Here is a 25273-nt window from a genome sequence, read left to right as displayed (position 1 = left end):
TTAGAACACCTTGCACATCGGCACGGCCGGCGTGTACACCGCGCCGGAGTACATCTTCTTGGGCACCGTTCTCCAGCCCAAGATCAGAGCCTTCGCGAAAGGCTCCTCTGAACAGCCGTCGCAGATGTCCATGATCATCTTCACCTCCGCTTCCGCCGGTTCCCTCTCGTCGTCCTTGTTCTCGTACTTTGGCAACTGCAGCCCGAAGTTGGTTAGCCCGACGAAATAGTCGTTGTCCAACCCCTGAGCAATGTAGCCGTCGTCCATGATCAGTCCGTTACCAAATTGCACCAGACCTCTTTTCTTTTTGGGCGAGTTTTGCTTCTCTAGTTTCTGGTCCTCAGAATCCTTCATTGCAGACGTCAGCTGAAAATGACACGATTTTAACATCTCCGGTTTTGATTCCTCTAGCGAGATCATCCTGTGTTCTTATCGTGCGTTCGAGAAGAGGTGGCATAGCGTGTTTACATCCTCACGGCTGACGTTGACACTACGTTGGTTACTGGCATTGACCACTATTGGCCGAAAATAGCGACGAGGATTATTGGCAGGTCATAGAGAGAGCGAATGAGATAGGATATGGTACTATCGGAGTAGTCTTCGAAGCTGTCAAGAAATGGAAGACTAACGTCGATGCTGTCACATCCTATCTCGCTCACAAGGAGATTGCAAAGGCTTTGGACCATTGATTTGATTCAAATTTTGTAGGATGGTGGATTTAGTTCCCCTGATGATTATAGGTGTCACTACTCGATCCTTTTTAACACTATGCCGTCTACACATCTAATCGGCTGACTCATCATTTGCGCATAATACTAACATGGTGTCACCGCCATTTGCCTGACATGATATCAACGTGATGCCACCGTGGACAGCATAGTGTTAACTGACTCTCAACTCTCAACCTGACAACTCTCGATAACAAACTTTCAACTGTCGGTCCTTATTCTGGCAACTACCAATCTGCCAACTAACTTAACTCTAAACTACTGTCTGCCTAGTAACTGACTCACAGTGAGTCGAGAGATCCATATATGTGTCTCACGTAAACGCATCGCTATGGCTACATATATCTAGAATTTGACACCTTGTAGCGCTGTCAACGAAAATAGCGACTAAGCAGCAATATGCACTAGCAATTTGAAATGCCTATTGTGACAGCAACTAGACTTCATGGTACGGTTAACTTCGAACCATTCCATTCACAAAGGGTTAACCCTTTGCGGACGGAGTGGTTTAGAGTAACTCGTACTGTGGGGCCTAGCTGCTGCCACTATAGTCATTCAAAGCTACTAGCTCTCGTTTCTACTTAAACGCGATTTTCATTCATAGCGACGCTGTCAATAAGGACATAAAACATTCCACCACTTAACACATTGCGTACCATATAAAAATTTCTAAGACATACGCCAGGGACCGCACGTTCTGACAAGACAGTGTGTTGACATCTGAGGCCCGTGACAAATGACGCGTGTAAAACGAGAAAACTCGTGGACGGTACGCAATGCGTTAACTCTTTACACTCGATGATTTATTCCTTACCGGGAAAATAGTAATTCGACGACTTTCTGCCATAAAGTCGACTTAAATGGCGCCTTTCGAGTGCAAAGGGTTAACTTGGGACGCGCGGTCCTAGGGCCCCAATGGGCGCATATATGTTAAATGGCGCCTTTCGAGTGCAAAGGGTTAACTTGGGACGCGCGGTCCTAGGGCCCCAATGGGCACATATATGTTTCTCTGTCATAGCAACGCAACGGGCCATGGAGACCATCGGTTGGATCTCATATCCATGCTAGACCCGAAGTGGCCCAAAAGTAATACGCCAATATCGGGTTCCTCCCCGGGCGTACTTCTTAAGCCAACACAAAGTCAAGCGCGGGTTGACTTCCCCGTTGGTTGAACCATGCCCGTTTCATTGGTAAGATGATATATAAATTCGCATCCAACACTTGCCAATATAGCCGAACTGGCTGAAGAGTGGCATAGCAGCGCATTGTGCAATATAAGGTAAAGAAACAATACTTGTCACAGCAACGCGTTTACGTGGGACACACTTATGAGTCTCTATCAGTTGTTTTGCATATAGGCGGCGCTCGTCCGCAAAGGGTTAATCTTCCGCGAGGATGCAAATACACTGTGCCTTCTTCTCTCGAACGCGCTATACCTTGCCGTCCAAATCTTCCTTTTCGGAAACTTCGGCAACGTCTCTCTTCTCCAGTTTAGACTTCTCGGTGGTGGTCTCATGGATCCTCGAATCGGGCTGTTCGCTCTCCGCTTCCAGCTCCGAGGAATTTTTCTCTCGCTTGAAGAGACGGTACGGGCCGTTCGTCGAACTCGCGTCTGTTATTATTCTATTCGCCGAAGGCAAGTCGGCGCTGGGTGGTAGGTTGCCGAAGTACTGGGTAGATTGCAGAGGATACGCTGCCGAGACGGAATTGGGATTTGCCGGTGGGAACGGCTGAGGGGGTGGGTTGCGGGGAATCACCGCTGGGTGCCTCAGGGTGACTCCACCTTGCACGATCTGCAGCGGCGATCCTGGATTGATTTTTACCTGAAACGCGACAGGGTCAGCGTATTCGTTTACGCAGAGAGTAGGAGAGTACGCGTTCGAACCTGATGATTGATCTGTCCACCGGTGAGCAAGGGGTGCTGAGGTAGGGGCGGCCCCGTGACAGGGGGTCGCGTGGGTCTGGGGGTGTTGTTGTCGGTGTCGTGCTCGTAGTGGTGGGCGTGATGATGCTTGTGATCCTTGTGCGCCTTCCCTGCCGTCAAAGCAACCCCGTAGAGTTGCACCATGGTCACCTCTCCTAGCAGACCACCCGATCCTAAGGAACATTTCTCGTTAGACAAAGAAAATTCGATGTACCTCTCTCTCTCTCTACGTCTCTCTTACCTGGCGGGGACCCCTCGCCCTCCAAAAAGCCTCCACCCAGCTGCCGTTGCTCCTGTCCCGTGATCGCTACTCCGCCACCTTTGATGACGTGCCCGACCAGCTAACGAGTCGACAGCAAACGCGAGCGAATTAAGGTCATGCCGGATTAGCCCGGGGGTCTGTTGATCAGCGAGTTACGTGGCAACGCGCGTTAATTCCTACTCGTGCAACGAGCTCCGGCGTATTCACACGCCCCGCTATACCTATGTATCTCAGACACCGCGGTGCGGAAAGTGCCGCGTTTATTTACCCCATTTTTCTTTCCCCGCCCTCGACCAGACACGCTTCCCGGCCGTCGTTCACCGCGCGGAAAACGCGAAACCTCTATCTCGAAGCGGAGCTAAAATTCCTTTCACCGGCGCGTTCTCTCTTTCGATTATGCTTATCCGTTTATCGCTGCGGGCAAAGCGGCGGCGTTTTTCGATATCCGCCGAAAAACCAATAACAGCGAGCTGCCTCGTGAACCGGGGCTCTGTATCGGGGCCCGGGAAAACGCAGCGCGGCGAGGTGTGGCGGAGGAAAAATCGGGTTGGGGGAAAATCGAGCGGCGGAATCGCGACTTTCGCGACACGGATAGAGAGGCTAGATAGCGAGCGTGCGCGGCGTGCCGAAAGTTCCCGGAAACTCGGTCGTCTCGGGAAATTCCTCGCGCGATTTGCATCGTATCGAGGAAAGAGGAGACGAGTAGGGTATATGGAAACGTTACGCGAGCGGAATTGTTGGAATCCCAGCGGAGAAATGGTCTGGTCTGAGGACCGAGCTAGAACCGGACACGAATCCAGCCGCTTCCGAAGATCGCTTTCTACTCGACTTCAGCGTCACGCTATGGCGACCGTGCGGCCGACTTTCCAGAACTCCTCGCGAAAACGATAAACACCGGTCCCCCGGGCCTATGGCATCGCGTACCGAGAAAGCTGCTCCGAGTTCCTCACACGTGCGTACTGTATTTTTCGCGTGATCGGAATTCGCCACTCTGAGCTCTTTCACCGGCTCGTTGCGATCCCATCGCGACCGGTGGCCGCTTTCAAGGCCACGAGAGCACTCGGTACCGGAAGCTCGAGAGTCGGAGCCAGGCTTACCCTGTTGTTGAACCCGCGACCTACGCGCTCGTCGTTGACCCAGATCTGCCACTCCCCTGTACGGCCGCTCCAGCTTTGGCAGGAGTGATACCACTTGTTCAATCGCAGCGGGTAATTCAATCTGTACAAGTTGTGCCCGTTGATGTTCATCATGTAGTAGGAACTCCTGGGGGTGTTTGCTACCCAGGACAGCACACCTCGTGGTTGGTCGCCGACTTGAAACCGAGCAGAACTTGGTTTAAGCGAAATTCGTTAAGCAGTGGACGTAAATACAGTCGTTGATTGATCAGATGCACGGGGCAAAGTTGGATCCGATAATTGGTCGCTGGAGGAGACCGGGAACGGATTGGCTGGTTAGGTGAAATGGAAAAGTCACGTGAATTTGACGTAATAGACTCGTGAGGTAGATTCGTCAAGTGAAGCAGTGCAGGAATAGGTGATATTCGTTGATTGGTCTAATGGAATGAAAGAAATTAGACTAATAAAGTAGATCTGCTGATCGGTCAGTGATGTAAATAGAAGGTGTATTCGATGATTAGGTGAAATGGAAAAATTCAGATTAGTTTGTCAGTCGGATGAGCAGGATAGATTGGCTGGCTAACGAAAGTGATGCCTTTGTCAGTCAAACGAAATGAAAGATGTTAGACTAATATGGTAGATTTGCTGATTGGTAGGTGAAGTAAACAGAAGATGAACTCACTGGTTAGGTGAAATAGAAAGGGTCAATCGAATTTGATGTAGTAGATTAATGAAATGAATTTGTCGTGACTGGTTAAGTGATTCGTTGGTCGAACAAACGAAATGAAAGAAATTAGACTAATAATTTAGACTTGTTCATTGTTAAATGAAGTAAATAGGAGGTGGACTCCCTGATCAGGTAAAATGGAAAAAATCAGACGAATTTGATGTAATAGATTAATGTGGTAAATTCATCATAGCTGGTTAACCCTTTGACTGCCACACCGAAATCACTTGTTTCGCTTAGAACACCACGGGAGTACACCGTTAGATGCAAGATTTGTTCTAATATTTGTTTAATCAATGTTCTAATAAAAATTTTTAATTGTTCAGTGGGGCATTTTTACTTCAAAGTATCTTCTAATTAGCGATTATATTTGAAATGTACTAACTGTCAATTTTCATTCAATTTTTACAATTTTAGTATACAAGTAGCTCAAGCGTTCCGGTCACCAATGACCACCGTGGCATCACAGAAGAAACCGTGACCAAACGATATATGATCAAAGTGGCAGTCAAAGTGTTAAGTGATTCATTAGTCGGTCAAATAAAATAAAAGAAATTAGACTAATTAGGTAGACCTGCTGATTGTCAAATAAAGTAAATAGGAGGTGGACTCCCTGATCAGGTGAAATGGAAAAATTCGGATACGTGGGTCTGTTAGGTAAAGCAGAGCAGAAATAGATTGACTGCTTAGATGATTCGTTGATCTATTAAATGAAATAAAAGAAACTAGACTAATGAGATAGACTTGCTGATGGGTAAATAAAGTAAATAGGAGGTGGGCTCACTGGTCAGATGAAATGGAAAAATTCGGATACGTGGGTCTGTTAGGTAAGTTAAATTAATTTGACGTAATAGGCTGATAAGACAGATTTGCCGATGGGTAAAGAAAGTTAATAGGAAATGAACTCACTGATCAGGTGAAATGGAAAAATCGGATTCGTTGATCAGTGTGATGTAATGTGATGTAATAGACTACCAAGGTAGATTTGCTGGTTGTCAATGAACTCACTGATCAGGTGAAATCGTTAATTGGTCAGATGACGTAGATAGGAAGTATCCAGTTGCGTTAGGTAAAAATTTTCCGATATGTTAGCTAATTTTTCGAGCTACGTAGATGAAAGTGTGTTTCTTGGTCTAATTGATTAAACAGAACACGTAGAATTGGATTGGTCAGCAGGCCAATTAAAACGTACAGGAAGTAGATAATCTGGCCAAGAAGGTAAAATGAATTCTCGGTCAAATAACTGAAAGTAATTACAGTAATCGATGATGTAAGGCACGTAGCAAGTAGATTTACTGGTCAGTCAGGTCTAACAAACAGAAGTAGTCATGCTGATGTGTCGGATAGAATAAGAAACAGTGAATCCACTGATCAGTCATGTGCAGTAGGTCAGATCTATTGGTCAATGAAGGCTAGCAGACGAAATCAGTTCATTGATGAATCGTATAAAGTAGATTCGCTGGACAGGTAAAATAGACAAGAATAGATTTACCAATTATTCAAGTAAAATGAATAAAGAATAAATTCACATAGCCAGGTACGAAATAGACCCATTGGTCAATCATTGCTAACAGATAAGGCTACAGATTCCTTGATAGATCACAAGTTAGACTGCCTGATCAGGTGACATGGACCAAAATAGATCTACCAATTGCTCAGTACAGCTGAAGCATATAAATGGACTCGCTGTGATAGGTCAAGTAAAATAGATAAAGATCAATTCACTGATCAATTAGGCAGAGTGTATAATATATAGATCGATTGGTCGATCATTGTTAACAGGTTAAGTGCCACACCGGTCCCCAGGGACCGGCGCTAGACTCTCCATTCGGGCCCAGCCGGTCCTCAGGGACTGGCCCAGACTAGAACCAAAAGGTGCTAACTTTTGGTGTTAAATTCTTCGCCATCTTTGGACCTAACGTTTGGGAATTCCTGTTATAGCAATTGGTACAGTATTTCCCAGTTTTATGAACACTTTGCCCGCCGTTGGTGATCTACTTGACAGTCTAATCTGGGTCTGAACGGAACAGCAAGCAAAACAGCCTGAGCACTTAACGTGTTAATAGACAAGGCCACAGATTTCTTGATAGAACACAAGGTAGACTACGTGGTAGAGTGACATGGATCGAAACATATCTGCCAATTACTATGTAGATCTACAGCATATAAGTACACTCGTACATAGACAGGTCAGGTAAAATAGATACAAATCAATTTACTGATCAGTCAGATAGAGTATATAGTAAATAGATTCATTGATCGTTTAAAGCCAATAGATCACAGAGTACAATACACGTATCAATCAGATGAAATAGACCAAAACATCGGTTGCTTGGTAGACCTAAAGCATTATAAATAGACTCGCAGACAGGTCGGGTAAAATAGATAAAAATCTATGATCAGTCAGATAGAGTACATAATAAATATTCATTGACCAATAGGAGCTAATATGCAAAACCAGACTCTCTGATAGATCAGAACAGCATAATATATGCATTTATCGATCAGGTAAAATAGATCAAAATATAAATTACTTGCTAGATTTGCAGCATATAAGAACACTCTTAGACAGGTCAGGTTAAATAGACAAAAGTGATCAATCAGATAGAGTATATAATAAACAGATTCATTGGCCAATAGGAGCTAATAGGCAAAGCTAGATTCTCTAATAGATCACAGAGCATAATATCGATCAGATAAAATACATCAAAATATAAATTACTCGCCAGATCTGCAGCATATTATAAATACACTCTTAGACAGGTCAGGTAAAATAGACAAAAGTCAATTTACTGATTAATCAGATAGAGTATATAATAAATAGATTCATTGGCCAATAGGAGCTAATAGGCAAAGCTAGATTCTCTAATAGAAGAATAATATGCACAGAGCATAATATACATATTTATCGAACAGGTAAAATAGTTCAAAATACCAATTACTCAGTAGATCTAAATCATGTAAATAGACATGCTGACATGTCACATAAAGTAGATAAAATTCAACTGACTGACCAGTCTCACCTAGAGTATATAATAAATAGATTCATTGATCAATCATTGCCAACAGAAAAGGCTAGATTCCCCGATAGATCACAGAGCACAATATATTTATTGATCATGTAAAATAGCTCAAAGTACCAATTACTTGCTAGATCTAAAACATGTAAATAGACCTACTGGCATGTAAGCATGCAAACTAGATAAAATTCAACTGACTGACCAATCTCATCTAGAGTATATAATAAATAGATTCATTGATCGATTATTGCCAACAGAAGAGGTTAGATTCCCCGATAGATTACAGAGCATAATGCATTCATCGATCAGGTAAAATGTCTCAATATACCAATTACTCCATAAATCTAAACCGCGTAAATATACCTACTGACATGTCACGTAAAGTAGATAAAATTCAACTGACTGACCAATCTCATCCAGAGTATATAATAAATACATTCATTGGCAACAGAAGAGACCAGATTCCTCGATAGATCACAGAGCATAATATACATATTCATCGATCAGGTAAAATGCCTCAATATACCAATTACTCCATAAATCTAAACCACGTAAACAGACCTGCTGACATGTCACGTAAAATAGATAAAATTCAACTGACTGACCCAATCTCACCTAGAGTATATAATAAATAGATTCATCGGTCGATCATTGCCAACAGAAGAGGTCAGATTCCCCGATAGATCACAGAGTATAATACATTCATCGATCAGACAAAACAGTAAAGCGGTAAATTTGGTGACCGGTGAGATGAAACATACGCGTGCGGATATAGAGGTGATCGAGGCGGATTAAACGGCTAGGTCGAGCGGACGTTTCGCGCGATTGCGTCACCGTCATATCGTATTTACGCGTGATTCGCGGGAACATTCGCCTGGAACTCGCTTGCGAAACGCGTTCCGAGGGTTTCTCTGGAATTCGAGTTGCAACCGTTGCGCAATCCGCGGGCATTTCGAACAAACGGAACGGTATTTCGCGCCTGACCGAAGACGATCTAGAAGGCGTCGGAGCATCGCGAACATGGCGGAACAATAGTCATTGTTCGCTCTTCCATGTTTTTTGTACCATTTCGCTGCCATACCCTTCGGATCGAAGACGCTTACGACCCGTTAATCGCGTAACTTTTATCGGCATTAGATTCCCCTAGCTAGGGAATTGAAAATTTTAAAAAACGGAATTAATTTCAATCGGATCGATTTCGAGCAGAGATAAAAGGGAAAGTATAGAGCAATGCGTGCCTAATGCGATAACGTAAGGAAGCGCGAGGAGATAAAGATCGCTGGGGAAATAGTTATTACAGACCACGTGACGAGTTAACTCGTCAGTGATAGGCTGATACGCGGATCGAGAAATCTCTTGTTTTTTTGTTTTTTTTTTGGAGAAAATACAGGATAAATATTTAATATCGAACACTGTCGATACCTGCTTTTAGCAGAATAAATATTGACTTTCGAGAACGTAATAGAGTATATAAGATGTCCGGTGCTATTACTAGCCAGCGATTTTGTCAAAAATTATTGTGATTAGAAGAAAATAAGAGAGGAAAAAGTTGTATAGTTTTTATTCATGTGACATAAAATAATATAGGGAATTCCATTTAAAAAATTGAAAGTCATTTCTTCGTTTCTCGAAAAATAATGTAAATTTGCGAAATTGATATACACTGACATACTGATATACATTGATCATATAAAACTATGAAACTTTTTCTTCTCTCATTTTTCTTTAATTATGATAGTTTTGGAAAAAACTATCGCTGACTAGTAATAGCGCGAATACCCTGTATATATATATATATATATAGAGGTAACCCATATATAGGATGATTTATAAACCGCATTCAGTTCATACGTGATTCATAAACCGCATTCATACTTAGATACGAGTTATCAATTTTCAATCGATGCACATTTCGATGCAAATTCCTAAAATAAACATACAGGGTGTCCAAAAAGATTAGGACCAAATTGAGACTACGCGTGTGACATAAGTTTATTTATATGACCTTTCTTCATCTATTTGACCTCAGAGTAACACGTAGCCCGAGTTTGATCCCAACCTTTTAGGACACCCTGTATATAAACAACGAATAAATTACTTTCTCCGGTAAAGTGACACGATTTTTGCAATTTGACGTTATTACGAAACTAACCAATCACGAGGGTCTCATCTGTATTTATTTCCCACCGTGTATACGCTCTATGTCCTCAGTGAACATTGGCGTAGAGTCATAACCTTTTCGAGTGAAAACGAAGGTAATTCAAAAGAATCTTCCACGACAAAAGCACTTAAATCTTTCGCAAAGTAATGTAAATTCACTCGAGTTATGGCATTCGCATGATGCTTATGAGAGAAAGTAAACGTTCGACTTCGAAAAATATACCGACGAAAGTAAGCACTCGAACGCTATACATACTTAGCAAGAGTACTATTACTAAAAAATTCCGACTTTAATGGAAGTATGCGAATACCTAGAGCATAACGAGTTATACGTGGATCGATCTTTTCTTTTTCGCAGATAAAGTGCATATAATTATGAAAGTAGCCTAATTGTGCGTCATATATTTATCGATTCGAGATATCTAAAGGATTACATTTGATTAAATCAGAAAAATATTTCTGTTTTACGTAACATTTTAATTTGCAGTTTTATTACTATCGATTAATGAAAATTTATTACGAATGTGAAATTTGGCGCGAACCTCAGGTGAAAATGTTGTTTTGAAAGTTAAAATCTAGTTAGACCATTTTCAGAATTAACCGAATAATTTATAAATGACTCGAATCGATGAGAAACTAAAATTTTAATTTTAGGCTTTAATTAAATTAATTACATTTTTTAAAATTTTTAAATCATTTGATTATTTCGAATTATTTTTTCACCGATAATTACTTCAACAAAATGCAAATGAATTAGTTCATTTTCAAAATGAAACCGAAATAATTTCATTAATAGCAATTATAATTGGAAATGGGGTTAATAATTCCATTTTCTTTTTCAATTTTGACTTAGACCACTTTCATTATTATCGGTACAGCTCACTTTCACGCATTTAGGTGAAATCATCAATCGTACCTACAATCGGATCTTTGTTCTTTTGAACGTAATTTCGAACTGATGCGAGATAAAACGAAGCTTTGCAAATAAAAAGTATTTAATTTTTAGCGCTCTGTTAGCCCATAGCAAAAATTCTCCACGCGAGATCTCGATCGAGGAGCAAAAAATTCTTGAAACCTCAGTCCTCGATTTTACCCCTGCCAGTGTCATTTTCTGCCTCTAAATAAGTCATTCTGTGAGTAACTCGTTATGCTTTTTACATACATGCAAACATTTGTTAAAGTCGAAATTTCTGGGTCAGAGAATTCTCTTGAAATATGTAGCGTTTGAACATTTTCCTGGATCATTGTACGTGTACAGAGTGCACGTGTTCAATTGGAGACGAAGCATTATGCATGTACAGAGTGCACAAGTCCAGTTAAAACCGAAGCACTGTACGTGTACACAGTGCACGTGTCCAATTGGAAACGAAGTACTATACGTGTATAGAATGCATGAATACAATTGGGTTCGAAGCACTGTAACGTATACAAAGTACATACGTTCAATTGGGTTCGAAGCACTGTAACGTATACAGAGTACATACGTTCAATTGGAGTCGAAGAACTGTACGTGTACAGTGTGCACATGTTCAATTGGAGTGGAAGAATACGTGTGTAAAGTGCGTCGCAAAATTCACGCAAGCTTTAAACCTTCGTTAAAATCGGAATTTCTAAGTCAATGAATTCTCTTGCAATATAGCGTTCGAACACTTTCATAGGCAACTGTACGTGTACATAGTGCACGCGTTCAATTGGATTCGAAGCACTGTACGTGTTCAAAGTGTACGCGTCCAATTGGAATCGAAGCACTATACGTGTGCAGACTACACGCTTCCAGTTGGAGTCGAAGCACTGTACATGTACAGAATACACGAATAAAATTGGATTCGAAGCACTGTACGTGTTCAAAGTGCACGCATCCAATTGGAGTTGAACCACTGTACCTGTACAGAGTGCACGCGTCCACTTGGAGTCAAAGAACACGTATATAAAGCGTGTCCCAAACTTCGCGCAAGATTTAAATCTTCCTCCATTTATGCGCTAAAGTGTTGCCAACGTACAAAAACGACAGCGTGACAGCTGACAGTTCAGGGTTATCAAAACTGAAGCGCTAAACGCAAGAACAACGCGTCTTCATTATTCAGCAATATTTACAATGATTAATTAAAAACCTGTGTTTTCCATCAATTATTTTTCGCGTGAATCTTAGGACACCCTTTAGATTAATATGCGTGGAAAGACACGTTTTGAGAGAACGTTGGATGATCGTATGGTCAATAGCCATCGGAGAGGCATATTTTCGACTCGTCGCGATGATTCACCCAGCTCGAAAAGCCCGAGGAGGACTTTCGCTTTCTCGCGGCGCGTTCGCCGAGTTCGGGGTAAAACGAAGAGGAATAGGTGAAAGGAAAAAGGAAACCCGTCGATTCTCACCTGCGTACGAAAACAAAGGATGGTCGTTGGTGTGGTTGTAGAATTTGGTCCACATGCACAGGGTGAGCTCCTTCGTGTCAGGCAGCTCCGTCTTGTAATGCACGTACTGTGAAAGGAAAGCAGGCGTTATTAATCTGATGGAAAGCGAGTCGGTGTGCGTAGATCGGTCCCAAAATGGGGCCCATCGTTTACGGAACACGTTTTCCCAACGTTTGCCACGCAATCGAGCAACTGGACCCAGATAAGGAAGAAATCGCTAGAGCAACAAAACCTGTTGATTCCTCGCGACCCCTTTGCTTATCGTTTCTGTTCTCGAATCGGGAAGCACAGGTTTACCCTACTGGTTACCCTATTTATGGCTCGGTTCTGGTACGGTCCACGGTAAAATGGCACCGCATTCTTCGCGAGACTTATGTTAGGTATTCAAGGAGGTATTCTGGTTTAAGGAAACCGAGTAGCTGATGTTTTCTTTTTCTTTTTTGGAATTGTCTTAATGTTTGGAGGTTTGGAAATATCCACTTTTCAACTTCCAGTTAAAAATTTCACATTCGAGTCTATCTCTTGGATCCTATGGTTTCGCCATAAGAAACTGAATAGCCGACTTTCCTTCTTTTTTTAATTTTCTTAATGTTTGGAAGTTAGGAAATATCCTAACCTCCAAACCTAGGTACCTACTCTTCAACTTGCAATTAAAAATTTCACATTCGAGCCCATCTCTTGGGTCTTATGGTTTCAACATAGGAAACTGAATAGCTGATTTTTTCCTTTTCTTTTTTGAATTTTCTTGATGTTTGGAGGTTAGGGAGTATCCTAACCTCCAAACCTTGGTACCTACTCTTCAACTTCCAATTAAAAATTTCACATTCGAGCCCATCTCTTGGGTCTTATGGTTTCAACATAGAAAACTGAATAGCTGACTTTTTCCTTTTCTTTTTTGGAACTTTTTTAATGTTTAGGGGTTAGGAAATATCCTAACCTCCAAACCTAAGTACCTACTCTCTTCAACTTTCAATTAAAAATTCCACATTCGAACCCATCTCTTGGGTCCTATGGTTTCTCCATGTTTCCTCTCGTACAAATATAAATACGTTGTTGGGTATTTTTGTTTAAAGTGTTAAGATAGTCGATTTCTTTTCTCCTTACATTTTCTTAATGTTCAAACCTTAAGAAGCGTGTATGTAAACGTATTATGAAATTCATATAATTGACATAGGAAGCTCGTTACTTTGATACTACTATATAATTATATTATCGGATTTTTTATTTCATCACGTTCTTTGTGCCTATGGTGACCTATAAACAAAGGATTGATCTGTTATAAGTTTGCTATTCTCCTAGAATACGAAATACATAATTAATCGATCAAACCCTTGAACATATGTAACAGAAACTTCGAATACGTTTTTCTTGAAATCGTGTTTGTTGAACTACCTGACGGGATATCTCGCGTTATGGTTGACCGATTGACTCGAAATTTGGTGAAGATCTTCGAGGGATCTACCTTTATTACGTGAACCACGGATTTCACAATCTAATGATTTTTTCTATCTTTGTTCAGCCCTCAAAGTCTAAAAAACGCGAAGAAAATCGATATCCAAGGCTATATAATTTCCAGAAACCAAACAATAAAAAGAAAAATTGATTTTTTGAAGATTACATACTGGTCTGCTTCCTTAATCTATGAAAAATGTATCGATAAAATTACGTTATCGAGGATTATGAAAATACAGTCAGACTTTGGATAGCCTTTCGAAGCACGTTCCCGATTGTGAGCCAGTTGATATAGAAAGTAGAGTGCGATTTAAATAGCATCTAAGACAACTTCGTGAGGGTGAATATTTTCCGTCGATCCATTAACCCTTTGCTATCTACTGCGGGAAACCCTGCTGAAGTCGGTTGGGACACGAGGAAGAGTGTCTCTCTTCGATAAGTATCGTTCGTTTCCTTTCTTTGGCTCTATCTACACGTTGCAAGTCGTTGAATTCTGAGTGTCTGGTTAATTAAGATAATTTCTGCGTGTCGGACATACCGATGGACTTCGTCTGAGCTCTCTACAGTACGGTATAATATGCCCGCATAGGTGTATCTAAATTTCTATCCACTTTGGTATTCATTATTCTCCTCTTTAATTCTTGGAACTGGTTTTCCAAAAACCAGCGACGCTAATTCGTCATCAATTTCTCTTTTCGTTGATTAAACCCTCATAAATCACCGTACCCATATGAATGGCTAGACATAGGGTCTCTATGGAGGCTTAACTCATTCGCCAGGAACTCGGTTGTAGTTGTGTCGTGCAGGTAATTATGGAAATTTGGGGGATATTCCTGCGAGAAATTTCAGGGGTTTATTTTCATCATCCTGACGAATTTCGAAGCTTGGAGGTTTAAATGTGGTCATTTGCATCATTTGGGGTCTAGTAAACGGAAGGAGATACGTTTTAACCTTTTAACTGAGGAATTAATTTAGTAAAATCGTATTCTGATGATTTTACAACAAATACTAATACAATTTATAATCCTCATAACATATCAAAGTATATGTTCTTGCATAATTTAAAAAATACTGTAAATTAAAATTAATTTTATTCTACGGTATGGTACAGTTTAAAACATGAAACAGAGAATATTGATACCTTAAGTTCGTCGTTTTTGTAATTCCAATGACGAGTTGACTCGTCATCCCCAGTTAAAAGGTTAGAAACTCAAGTGTACGTGATCTAAGAAGAGTTCTAATAAGAAAACCAGAAGATGATGAGTCAGTTACACATGATCTGGCTTTTAATAAAAAAAATTCGAAAATTCAAAAGTGAATTTTAAATAATTAGTTGTACGTAATCTGGGTCCTAATAATAAACACCCAGAAATTCAAACGTGAATCTAAAATAATTCACATATACATGATCTGAGTTCCAATAAAAGAAACTTAACACTAGACCTACCAATGAAATGAAAATGACTAGTTTCAGGTATTTTATTTTTACAATTTCTCATTAGATATGGTCTGCTTTTGTCAAAATTTATGCTTTCTTTCATTCACATGAAAACATAATTATTTACCACTACAATTATCTTCATTTCAGCAGAATATACATAGCCACTCACTATAGGTCGGTAGATCTACTGTTAAGAACTTAAGTGTACCTTTTAGAAACCCAGATATACCTAATCCAGATTCAAACATGAGTTTACAAACAGACATGGATGATTTGAGATCAAGCTAAACCTAACCTAACCTAACCTAACGCGCGAAATTAAAAACTTAAACCTAATTCTCAAAAACACATGGTACACGTGAATCGAGATGTCACGAAGGAGAATCTAAAGACCCAAACCTGAGTCGCCATCTGTATCCCTCTTACTCTTCAACCACCTTAACCACCAACCTATCAATCTCGCACGATATCCGGAGAAAATCGCTGGCTCGGATCACGCGAGTAACGCGAGTCAGCCATTATCCTGGACACGATGACAAGAAACGGAACGACTTAATCGATTCCGTCTTTACACACGACCGTTTGCGTAATCGTCGCGTAGCCATTCGCGCTCTCGAGATTTTACCATTTCGCGGGAACAAGGTCTTTGCCGTAATTTCCTACTCGATGGTTACGCGATGGATACTTGGACAACGCGAAGAGGGCGATCGACAAGGTTGCAAATCGCTCGCGTCTCAATTTTCCCTGGACCCTCGACTGCGAAATGGCGGCAGTCGACGAGGGTGAATTAAGTCGAAATGGATTCCACGTTGACAATGGGTTATAGAGGATGGGGACGATCCCTGTCTCCCGAGATGCACTTGGGTTAGGTTCCGAGTCGGTAGTGTAGAGGGCGCTGCGACTAGGAACTTATTCTGCCACCAGATGGCGGGCGTTGAGATTGATTAGTTACGAAACGTAAGATTTTAGGCGTTTAATCGTTTTCTCGACGTTTGCAACAAGTTACAGAGGATTGGGACGATTCTCGTTTCCCGAGATGCACTTTAGCCGCGGTTCTAAGTTGGTCATATAGAGGTTGCTGCGACTAGGGAATTATTCCGCCGCCAGATGGCCGGCATTGAGCTTGATTAACCACGAAACGTAGGATTTTAGACGTTTAGGCGTTTTTTCGACGTTGACAATGGTTTACAGAGGATTGGGAGGATCCTCGACTCTCGAAGTGCACTTGGGTTAGGTTCCGAATCGGTCGTATTGAGGTCGCTGCGACTAGGGATTTATTTTGCCGCTAGATGGCCTGTGTCGAGCTTGACCAGTCCATGAAACGTAGGATTTTAGACATTTAGACATTTTCTCGACGTTGACAATGAGTTACAAAGAATAGAGACGATCTTTATCTCCCGAGATGCACTAGGATCGCGGTTCCAAATCGGTCACTTAAATGCTGCTCCGATTAGGAATTTATTCCGCCGCCAGATGGTGAGTGTCCAGTTTGACCAGTCACGAATTATAGGATTTTGGACGTTTAGACATTTTCTCGACGTTGGCAATTGATTATAAAGAATAGGGACGATCTTCGTCTTACGAGATGCACTAGGGCCATGGTTACAAGTCGATTGTATAGAGGTCGCTGTGACTAGGGACTTATTTTGCCGTCAGATGGCCGGCGCCCAGCTTGACCAAGTCACGAAGTATAGAATTTTAGTCGTTTAGACATTTTCTTGACGTTGATAATAGGTTACAGAGAATGTAAACGATCCTCGTCTCCCGATATGCACATGGACAGAGGTCCCTGCGACTAGGGATTTATTATTCCTCCGCCAGATGGACGGTGCACAGTGGTCCGATCACGTAAAACACGAACTTTATTCAATTTTTTGATATTGGAAGTCCATCAAACTTTAACCATATATTCTCAAAAGTTCGAATTACCTTACAGTGTACGTAGAAACTGCTATAAGTTATCCGGAATTTTTGTTCAGAACTAAAAAGAGTAGAAATTTTGGCGATCTTTCATTTTACTGGAAAAATAATATCAGAATCTGATTCTACAAACGATATGTTTACACAAAAATTTTAAGGATAATATAAATTTTAACGGAAAAACGCATAGAAATTTTGACGATCTTTTTATATTACCAAAAAATAACACGAGAATCAGATTCTACAAACGATATCTTCTACAACGAAAATTTTAAAAATAATAGGAGTTTTAATGGAAAAGCCTCTAAAATTTCGACAACCATTTTTTCATTTCACTAAAAAAATAATTTCAGAATCTGATTCTTCCACAACGAAAATCTGAACGGTAAAACCTATAGAAATTTTAATAATTTTTTTATTTTACCAAAAAAATAATAGAATCAGATTCTTCCACTTCAAGAACCCACGAAACGATATCTTTTTCAACCAGAAAAGGTGTTTAGATAACCGACCTGTTAATTACGTTCGCGTTTTTGACGGATCACTCTGCGGTGTCGAGGCTGATCGAAGCGTGGGATTTCAGGCGTTTAGACGTTTTCTCTGCTACTTTCGTCGCTACGAGCGACTCGCGTGGGGCTCTCTCGACCGCGAAGCCAGCGAGCTGGCACGCGAGCGACAGAATTCCGTCTCGAAGCAGGAAACGGCCCAGAAATGGGAAGAAAGGGAGAGGGAAGCTTGCTAAGCCCGATTTCTCTCACCTCGAAGTACAGCTGCTGGTTCATCACGATCTTGTACAGGGTGCATCTGTCCTGCTCGTGCTGGGCCAGTATCGAGGTGCCTAGGTCGTAGGTGAGTTCCTCCGGGGAGGTTTCGAAGATCGTGCTGGTTTGACGAAGGATACTGGACGTGGTGGGGAACAATGGGGTCCAGGATGTGGAGATGGCCTGGACAGTGGTCCATGTCAGCAGCCCATATACTATTCGGGGGATCGTCATCTTGCTCATCAGATGATGACTCCTTCTCGAGTGGTCTGCAAAATTAGACGGAAAATTCAGAGAAAGTCATAGCGAGGTCGAGAATGATTGCATCGGAATTATTAATCCTTTGACTATGGCATACTTTGAAACGTACTAGCTGAAATCATTTTCTAGATAGGAATCCATTTTCTGTGTACATCGAGTACGGTGAAACTGTTCGTTCAGGTGTGCATTTTTGAAAAATTATTGTATATTCGAATAATAATTAAAACACTATATTCCACTACATTAACCCATTGGCTGCCACGATCCCCATTTGGGGATTTTGGAATTTTACGTGCACCACTCGGCGCCAAAAATATATTTGGTACGCCTGAGAGTTTAGTTTTATTCGATATATATCAGTCAATATTGTATGTAGCAAAAAGTGTGTATTCTGCGCTTCGTTCCTATACAACATGCGAACATATTTGAAATTCGTGTGTAAGTTGAACGGGAACAGAATTGTCATATTCGAAGCATTATATTTTTGGTTTGGTTTTCATATTATAATGAAATACCGTACATAAATATGTAATTTAGAGGTTACAGTAACAATTTACTTACTCAGTCTTTTGTTTTTTATTGAAATGATTTTATTGATCATTTTATAACGATACCCATTTTGGGACTTTTTCAAAAATATCAAATATTTTCAAAACGAAACATAATTTGAATATAATTATACTGTTACGCAACCTTTTGTGCATATATATATATATATCATATCCAGCCAAAAATTGCAAAAAAAGAAATTTGGCAGTTAATGGGTTAAAATAGCATTATTTATTTCCTTGTATTTCGCATTAAATTGTTACTGTACGTACTCAAAATTCAACAGCAAATTGAACTTTTGAGTGCATAGAGTATCACAAGTGCAAGATTTCTAAGTACCTTTAGATGCCTATAGTAATAAATCAAAGGATTAAGTTTCAGAAGGTTGGAGGTTACGTTGATTTAGTGTCAAATTCAGTTCATTGTCGACTTAATACATATAGTGCGTTCGAGAAAAGAAGGCACAGCGTGTTTACATCCTCACGGCTGATTAACTCCACTAACACTCCTATCATTATAGACAATGACCGCTATTGGTCGAAGATGGTGACGAAGATCATCAGTCACCGTTTTCTGTGGTCAAGGGACAATCAACAGAGTTAATCAGTCGTGAGGATGTAAACACGCTGCGCCTTCTTCTCTCGAACGCACAATATGTGCACCTGATATACCTCGCATTTCCAAGCGTAACATTGTAGGATCTGATGAAAATATTTAAATTAGCAATTAGCATAACAAAATGCCCTTATAAAGGCTTTGTTTTTGAAATTGGGGAGTGATTGCTTGGATATTATTAATCCTTTGCACTCCACGATTTTTTGGCTAAAAAGAGTAGAAATTTAAGGATTTTTTAGTATAAAGCTGAGAATATTTTTTGGGATGGTAAATATGAAATCGTATAGTAATTAATAAGTAGAATTATTTGATGTAATTATTATCTTAATTGGTATTGATCTTCGAAATTTTATTAAATTGGGATTGAAGGTCGCCTTTCGAGTGCAGAGGGTTGTTTCATAGGGTTGGATAGTTGTTACGTTGATTTCCTGTAAAAATCAGTTTATTATTGACTAATTACGTGTATAAAAATTCACTGATTTTTTTTTTTGTTACTAGATCTGGTGAAAATATTTAAATTAGTAATTAGCATAACAGAATACTCCTAAAAATGCTTCGTTTTTGATATTTATACTAATTCCGTTATGCATTCTATTTTTGAAATTCGTAGGATATAAATATAGTGATTTTTAGGTTACTGGTACTAGTTATATTTCGTAATTTAATACGAATCCTGACCCTCTAAGGGTTAATATTGAAACTACTGATTCATTAGGCTTTGTGATAATATGTACATTCCACATATAATATATATTATAAATTATAAATATTGAAAAATTTGGAAAATATTTTTGTTCATTGTTACTTTTTCTTTTCGTGTATATAATATATATTATATTACAATTTTATCCTCCCATTTTGTATGTAATATAATATACATATCATACATACAAAAAGAAAAATTTTCTGGAACAAAATAGCAACAGACAAAAATATTTTCCCAATTTTTAACGTATAACATACCACTCTGAGTAGGTAAATTGCAAAAAAAATATTTCACATTATTCATACAAAAATGTGGAAAGATATCCGTACTAAACTACTATTAAAAAGTATACCCACAGCTCGGAGAATTCATAAAATCCAATTTAAAGAGATTTCGTCTATCGTATATGCTACCAATTATGAAATTGGTCTAAGTTAATAGCCCAACATAAATAAATTTATTCCATATTACATTCACCTACATTACCGTAATATGAAACTGCTTTTTGCAAAGTAGCAAAAAGCAGAACTGTTAGATCTTGTTACGCAAATCTTTCAATATTTCGCACCGAGCGTATAAATCGCCTGTACATATGTATGTGACCTTTAAATCGCAAAACATTCGCGTATTATCATTTAAATACCCCGCCCTGAATAACTACGTCCCTGCCTCGTTATATATCCACGTTGCTTTTAACGAAATCAGTTGCATTAATTTTAATTTAATTGCGAGAAAAGGTTAACGAATGAAAATGATCTTGGAAATCATTTTCATTTTGTTAATTCCAGCGTTGACTCGATAAATCGGTGATATGGCACGGTGCAGGAAGTAGGTAGTTGGCGAGACGAAAAAGCGTTGGGGTAAACGTCGAACTGTTACGCGAGGATGTTGCAAAATTTAATTCACAATAGCGGAACGATATTGCTTGCAAACAGCGATGAAAATCGACACTTTTATCGGCCGTTTCGTCGTAAAAGCGCCAACTCTCACGGGTTTCTCCATGCGTTGATTTACAATAGCTAGGCAGTAGCGGAGCGGCCGATCGGAAGTGACCCTCATCCACAGTAAACGTAAACGGGCCCAGGTATCCTGTTTTTATCGGTCCCAAATCGAATTTTCAAATTTAACCGCCTTTATTTCATTCGCCGAATATTTATTTATATTGGAATAGAATAAAAATTAAATTGGGAAGAAATTTGAGGATAATATGAATCATAAGGAGAAAAATTGAGAAATGACACCCGATATGTGGGAATAAAATGGAAGTGACAACATTATCGGTCTTTTAGTCGAATCAAATTTTTAAATTTAACCGCCTTTATGCCACTTGGCAAATATTTATACTACAGTAGAATAAAAATTAAATCGGGAAGAAATTTGAGGATAATACGAATCATAAGGGGAGAAATTGAGAAGTGACACCCGATATGTGGGAATGAAGTGGAAGTGACAATATTATCGTTCTTTTAATCGGATGGAAGTTTCAAATTTAACCGCCGTCATTTCGTTCAACGAATATTTACTTATACCGGAATAGAATGAAGATTAAATTGAGAAAAAATTTGAAGATGGTGTGTATCGCCGGAAATGGATTTCAAAATTTACACTAGTGAGAGAAATTGAATTTATGGGTCTTTTAATCTTATCGAATTTTCAAATTTAACCGGTGTTATTTCGTTCGACGAATATCTATTTATATCAGAATGGAATAAAAATTAAATTGGTAAAAAATTTGAGGATTATATTGATCGTAATGAGAGAAATTAACAAGTGATACCCAGTATAAAGTAATGAGATGAAAGTGAAAATTTTCTGTCTTTTAATCGGATCGAATCTTCACGAGTACAGATGTGTCCAGTATTTATCGATCTTTTCATCGAATCGAATTTTCAAATTTATCCGCCACTATTTCATTCGACGAATATTTATTTATCCCGGAATAGAATAAAAATTAAATTTAGACCAATTTGACGATAATGGATCACCGTTAATCTAATCAAATTTTCACGAGTCCAGGTGTGTCCAGTATTTATCGATCTTTTCATCGAATCGAACTTTTAAATTTACCCGCCTTTATTTCATTCGACGAATATTTATTTATCCCGGAATAGAATAAAAATTAAATTGCGACAAATTTGATGATAGTGTGAATCACCGTTAATCGAATCGAATTTTCACGAGTCCTGGTGTCTAGTATTTATCGATCTTTCAATCAAATCAAATTTTCAAATTTAACCGCATTTATTTCATTCGACGAACATTTATTTATCCCGGAATAGAATAAAAATTAAATTCGTCAGAAATTTGAGGATTATATTAACTCATAATGGGAGAAATTGACAAGTGACACCCAGTATATAGCAACAAGGTGAAAGTAAAAATTATCAACTGCGAAACATTGACCTTAAAAATTATTTTAACGAGCTTGCAGCTTTTTTCATTCAACGAATGATTATTTCCACATTTGTAATATTTATCAGGATAGGATTTAACGGAGGAAAAATTTTTATATTTTTCCTTTCTTATTATTCGTAATTTAATTTATATTTGTAATTTCCTTATTCTTTATTCACCATAGGAAATCGGTTTCAGAATTTACTCCAATAATAATAGACACACGTATCATTGTCTCATTTAACGAATATTGATCACGTGTATGTCAGGACAGTAGGAAAAATCATCATGGAAAATTTTCACAACATGCACCATGGAAAATCAATTTCGAAATTCACTTTATCAAACGAAATCAACGAGTAATAGTTCATTGTTATACTCGACGTATATTCGTTACGTGTACATGAGGATTGAAGCAGAAATTGCTATAAAAATGTTCAACGTGGACTATAGGGGAATCGATTTCAGAAATTACTGCAACGAAGGAGATGAACCACTGATAGTTACACTCATTGTCACACTGTTAATATTTACCATGTGCATATTTGGGTAAAAATAGATATTAACGTAAAAGAAATTATTATAATATGGATTATTGGAAATCGGTATCGAAATTTATTCCAATAACGGAAGCAAGCTGATGACACCTATGGCAGTCATATCCGTCACACATACATCTGACACAAAGCAAACAGTGTCGAAAAAAATGTTGACGTCATGGAACAGGGAAAACCAATATCATAGTTTAGTATAATAAAAGAAATAGATGACACCTGTGGTCATCATACTTGTTACGCGTATGTCATCAAAAATTCCAATAATACGAATTATGGGAAATCGATTTTGAATCAGACGTTATTCCAATAAAGAATACTGACAGCTGACAGTTGTGCTCGTTCTTACGTAATTAATATTTGTCAGTGAAATTTTAATATATGTACATATGTATAAATGTACAAATAAATGTTTAATATAAACGAAAACATGAATATATTCAGTAAAAATTTCAGTAAGAAGCATCACAGGAAATTAATATGAAAATTCACTCGGATAAAGCAAAAATGAACAAATGATGGATTAATCAAGATCAAGATAATGATAGATTGATCTAAGATCATCAGTTTAAAACAAATTTTTTCGGGAATTTCGATAGTATGAACTGCGAATGAAATTATCAGGAATTTATAGTAGAATATTTAGTATAAATATACTTATCAATAGTATAATCATCATTGGTATAAACAAATTTTTTCGAGAATTTCGATAATATGAACTGCGAATGAAATTATCAGGAACACAATAAGAACTTAATATAAATAAATATATTATAAATATAGTATATAAAAATTTTGTTAATATCAATCACAGGAAAAATGTAATATAAAATTTCGGTAATACGAGACATTAAAAATCGATATAAAAATTCATTCGAATAAAACAAAAATGGACGAACACTAGATACAATAGTCGAAATAAAAGTTTAAAAATGTAATACAAGATTTCGATAATTTAAGCAACAATTGGAAATATCGAAAATGGAATAAAATTTTCGATAACACGAACCATAGGAAATTGACAGCAAAATTCATTCGAGCGAAACAAAAATGGCTCCTGCAGGCCAAAAAAAAAAAAAAAAATTAAAAAAGAGTCATTTTTCAGTCTTTAGATGATATGAACCATTAAAAAAGAGATCATCCTTCACGGAGTAAGAATTTCAAAAATCGCAAACATAATTCATAAAAATTTCTACAACAGTAGTCCCCAAAATATCGATATAAAAATGGCTCGAACAAAGCAAAAATAGTCATCAAAATCGAAACAAAGAAACAATTATCGTAAATTTTCAGATAATATGAATCATTAAAAAAGAAATCATCTTTCACAGAGTAAGAATTGAAATACATCGCAAACATAATTCATAAAAATTTCTACAACATAACCTACAAAAAGTCGAGATAAATATTCACTGATATAAAACCAAAATGGACAAACGACTCTAACAATACCAATAACAACAAAAAAAAAACAGAAAATATGGACCACAGGGAATAAAATTACCAAACGTGCTCCAACAAAGGGAGCCCAACACCCATCCATGCCCATGCCCATGGCGAAACGGAGATTTATCGCGCGTAAACGAGGACGGAATAAAAATCGGTCACAGAGAGTATCTACGACAGGAACAACGGGAAGTGGAGGAGCAACTCACCCGAGAAGCAATCGCCGTTGTACTCGCGATAGCGGGAGGAGGTAGATCCTCGCGGTCTCGAAACAGAAAGGTAACTGTCCGCTCGTTCTGTTCGACGTAGGCCTCGTAAACTCGTAAGAGGTGTGCACACCTCCTACCCGCTTTGACTCGCCTTTTTCTCCTCTTCTCGAGCTTGCCTTCCAGCTACTCGGACATCCTACGATCCGCTCTAGACAGGATGCGCGAGACCAGACCTCGCCTCTCCTATCCCTATACCGGGTCACCTCGTCGCCTATCGCTCTCCTATTTTTTCTTATTCAATTTCCCAACCGACTGTACCTGCTTTTCATATCGTAGCGTCCGATGTTGAAACGAGTGACGAGATATTTTCCTCGGAACTTTTGTATATCACTTTTCGTCGGAAATTTTGTGTACGTCGTCTTTGGAGTCTTAGTCATACCTGTCTAGGGATTTGGGAATTTTGGGGAATTTTTTTGTTTTCGTTTGCGGAGAGATTTTTAGTTTCGGGTGTTCATTGTAGGTTTCTTCGTAGGTTCATTTGTGGTTTTCGGGTAATTAGCGTTGATTTTTCTAGGAAATATTGCGTTTTTGTTTTTCACTAAAAGGCAGTGTCTTTG

General features: G+C 39.0%; 1 protein-coding gene across 1 annotated transcript; it reads right to left on the bottom strand.

The window, feature by feature from the left end:
- b6 (pentraxin-related protein b6) lies at positions 1-24704 on the bottom strand. Its single transcript, XM_017905739.1, is given in 8 exon segments — positions 1-348; positions 2141-2551; positions 2614-2825; positions 2894-2993; positions 4012-4226; positions 12310-12415; positions 17920-18191; positions 24657-24704. Coding segments are annotated over 7 exon segments (1638 nt in total). The 5' UTR covers positions 18166-18191; positions 24657-24704.
- Positions 24705-25273: the final 569 nt, after the last annotated feature.

Source organism: Eufriesea mexicana, unplaced genomic scaffold (assembly GCF_001483705.2).
Source record: "Eufriesea mexicana isolate 0111107269 unplaced genomic scaffold, ASM148370v2 scaffold4395, whole genome shotgun sequence".
NCBI classification, from domain to species: Eukaryota; Metazoa; Arthropoda; class Insecta; order Hymenoptera; family Apidae; genus Eufriesea; species Eufriesea mexicana.
This window is presented reverse-complemented; position numbering and strand designations above follow the sequence as displayed.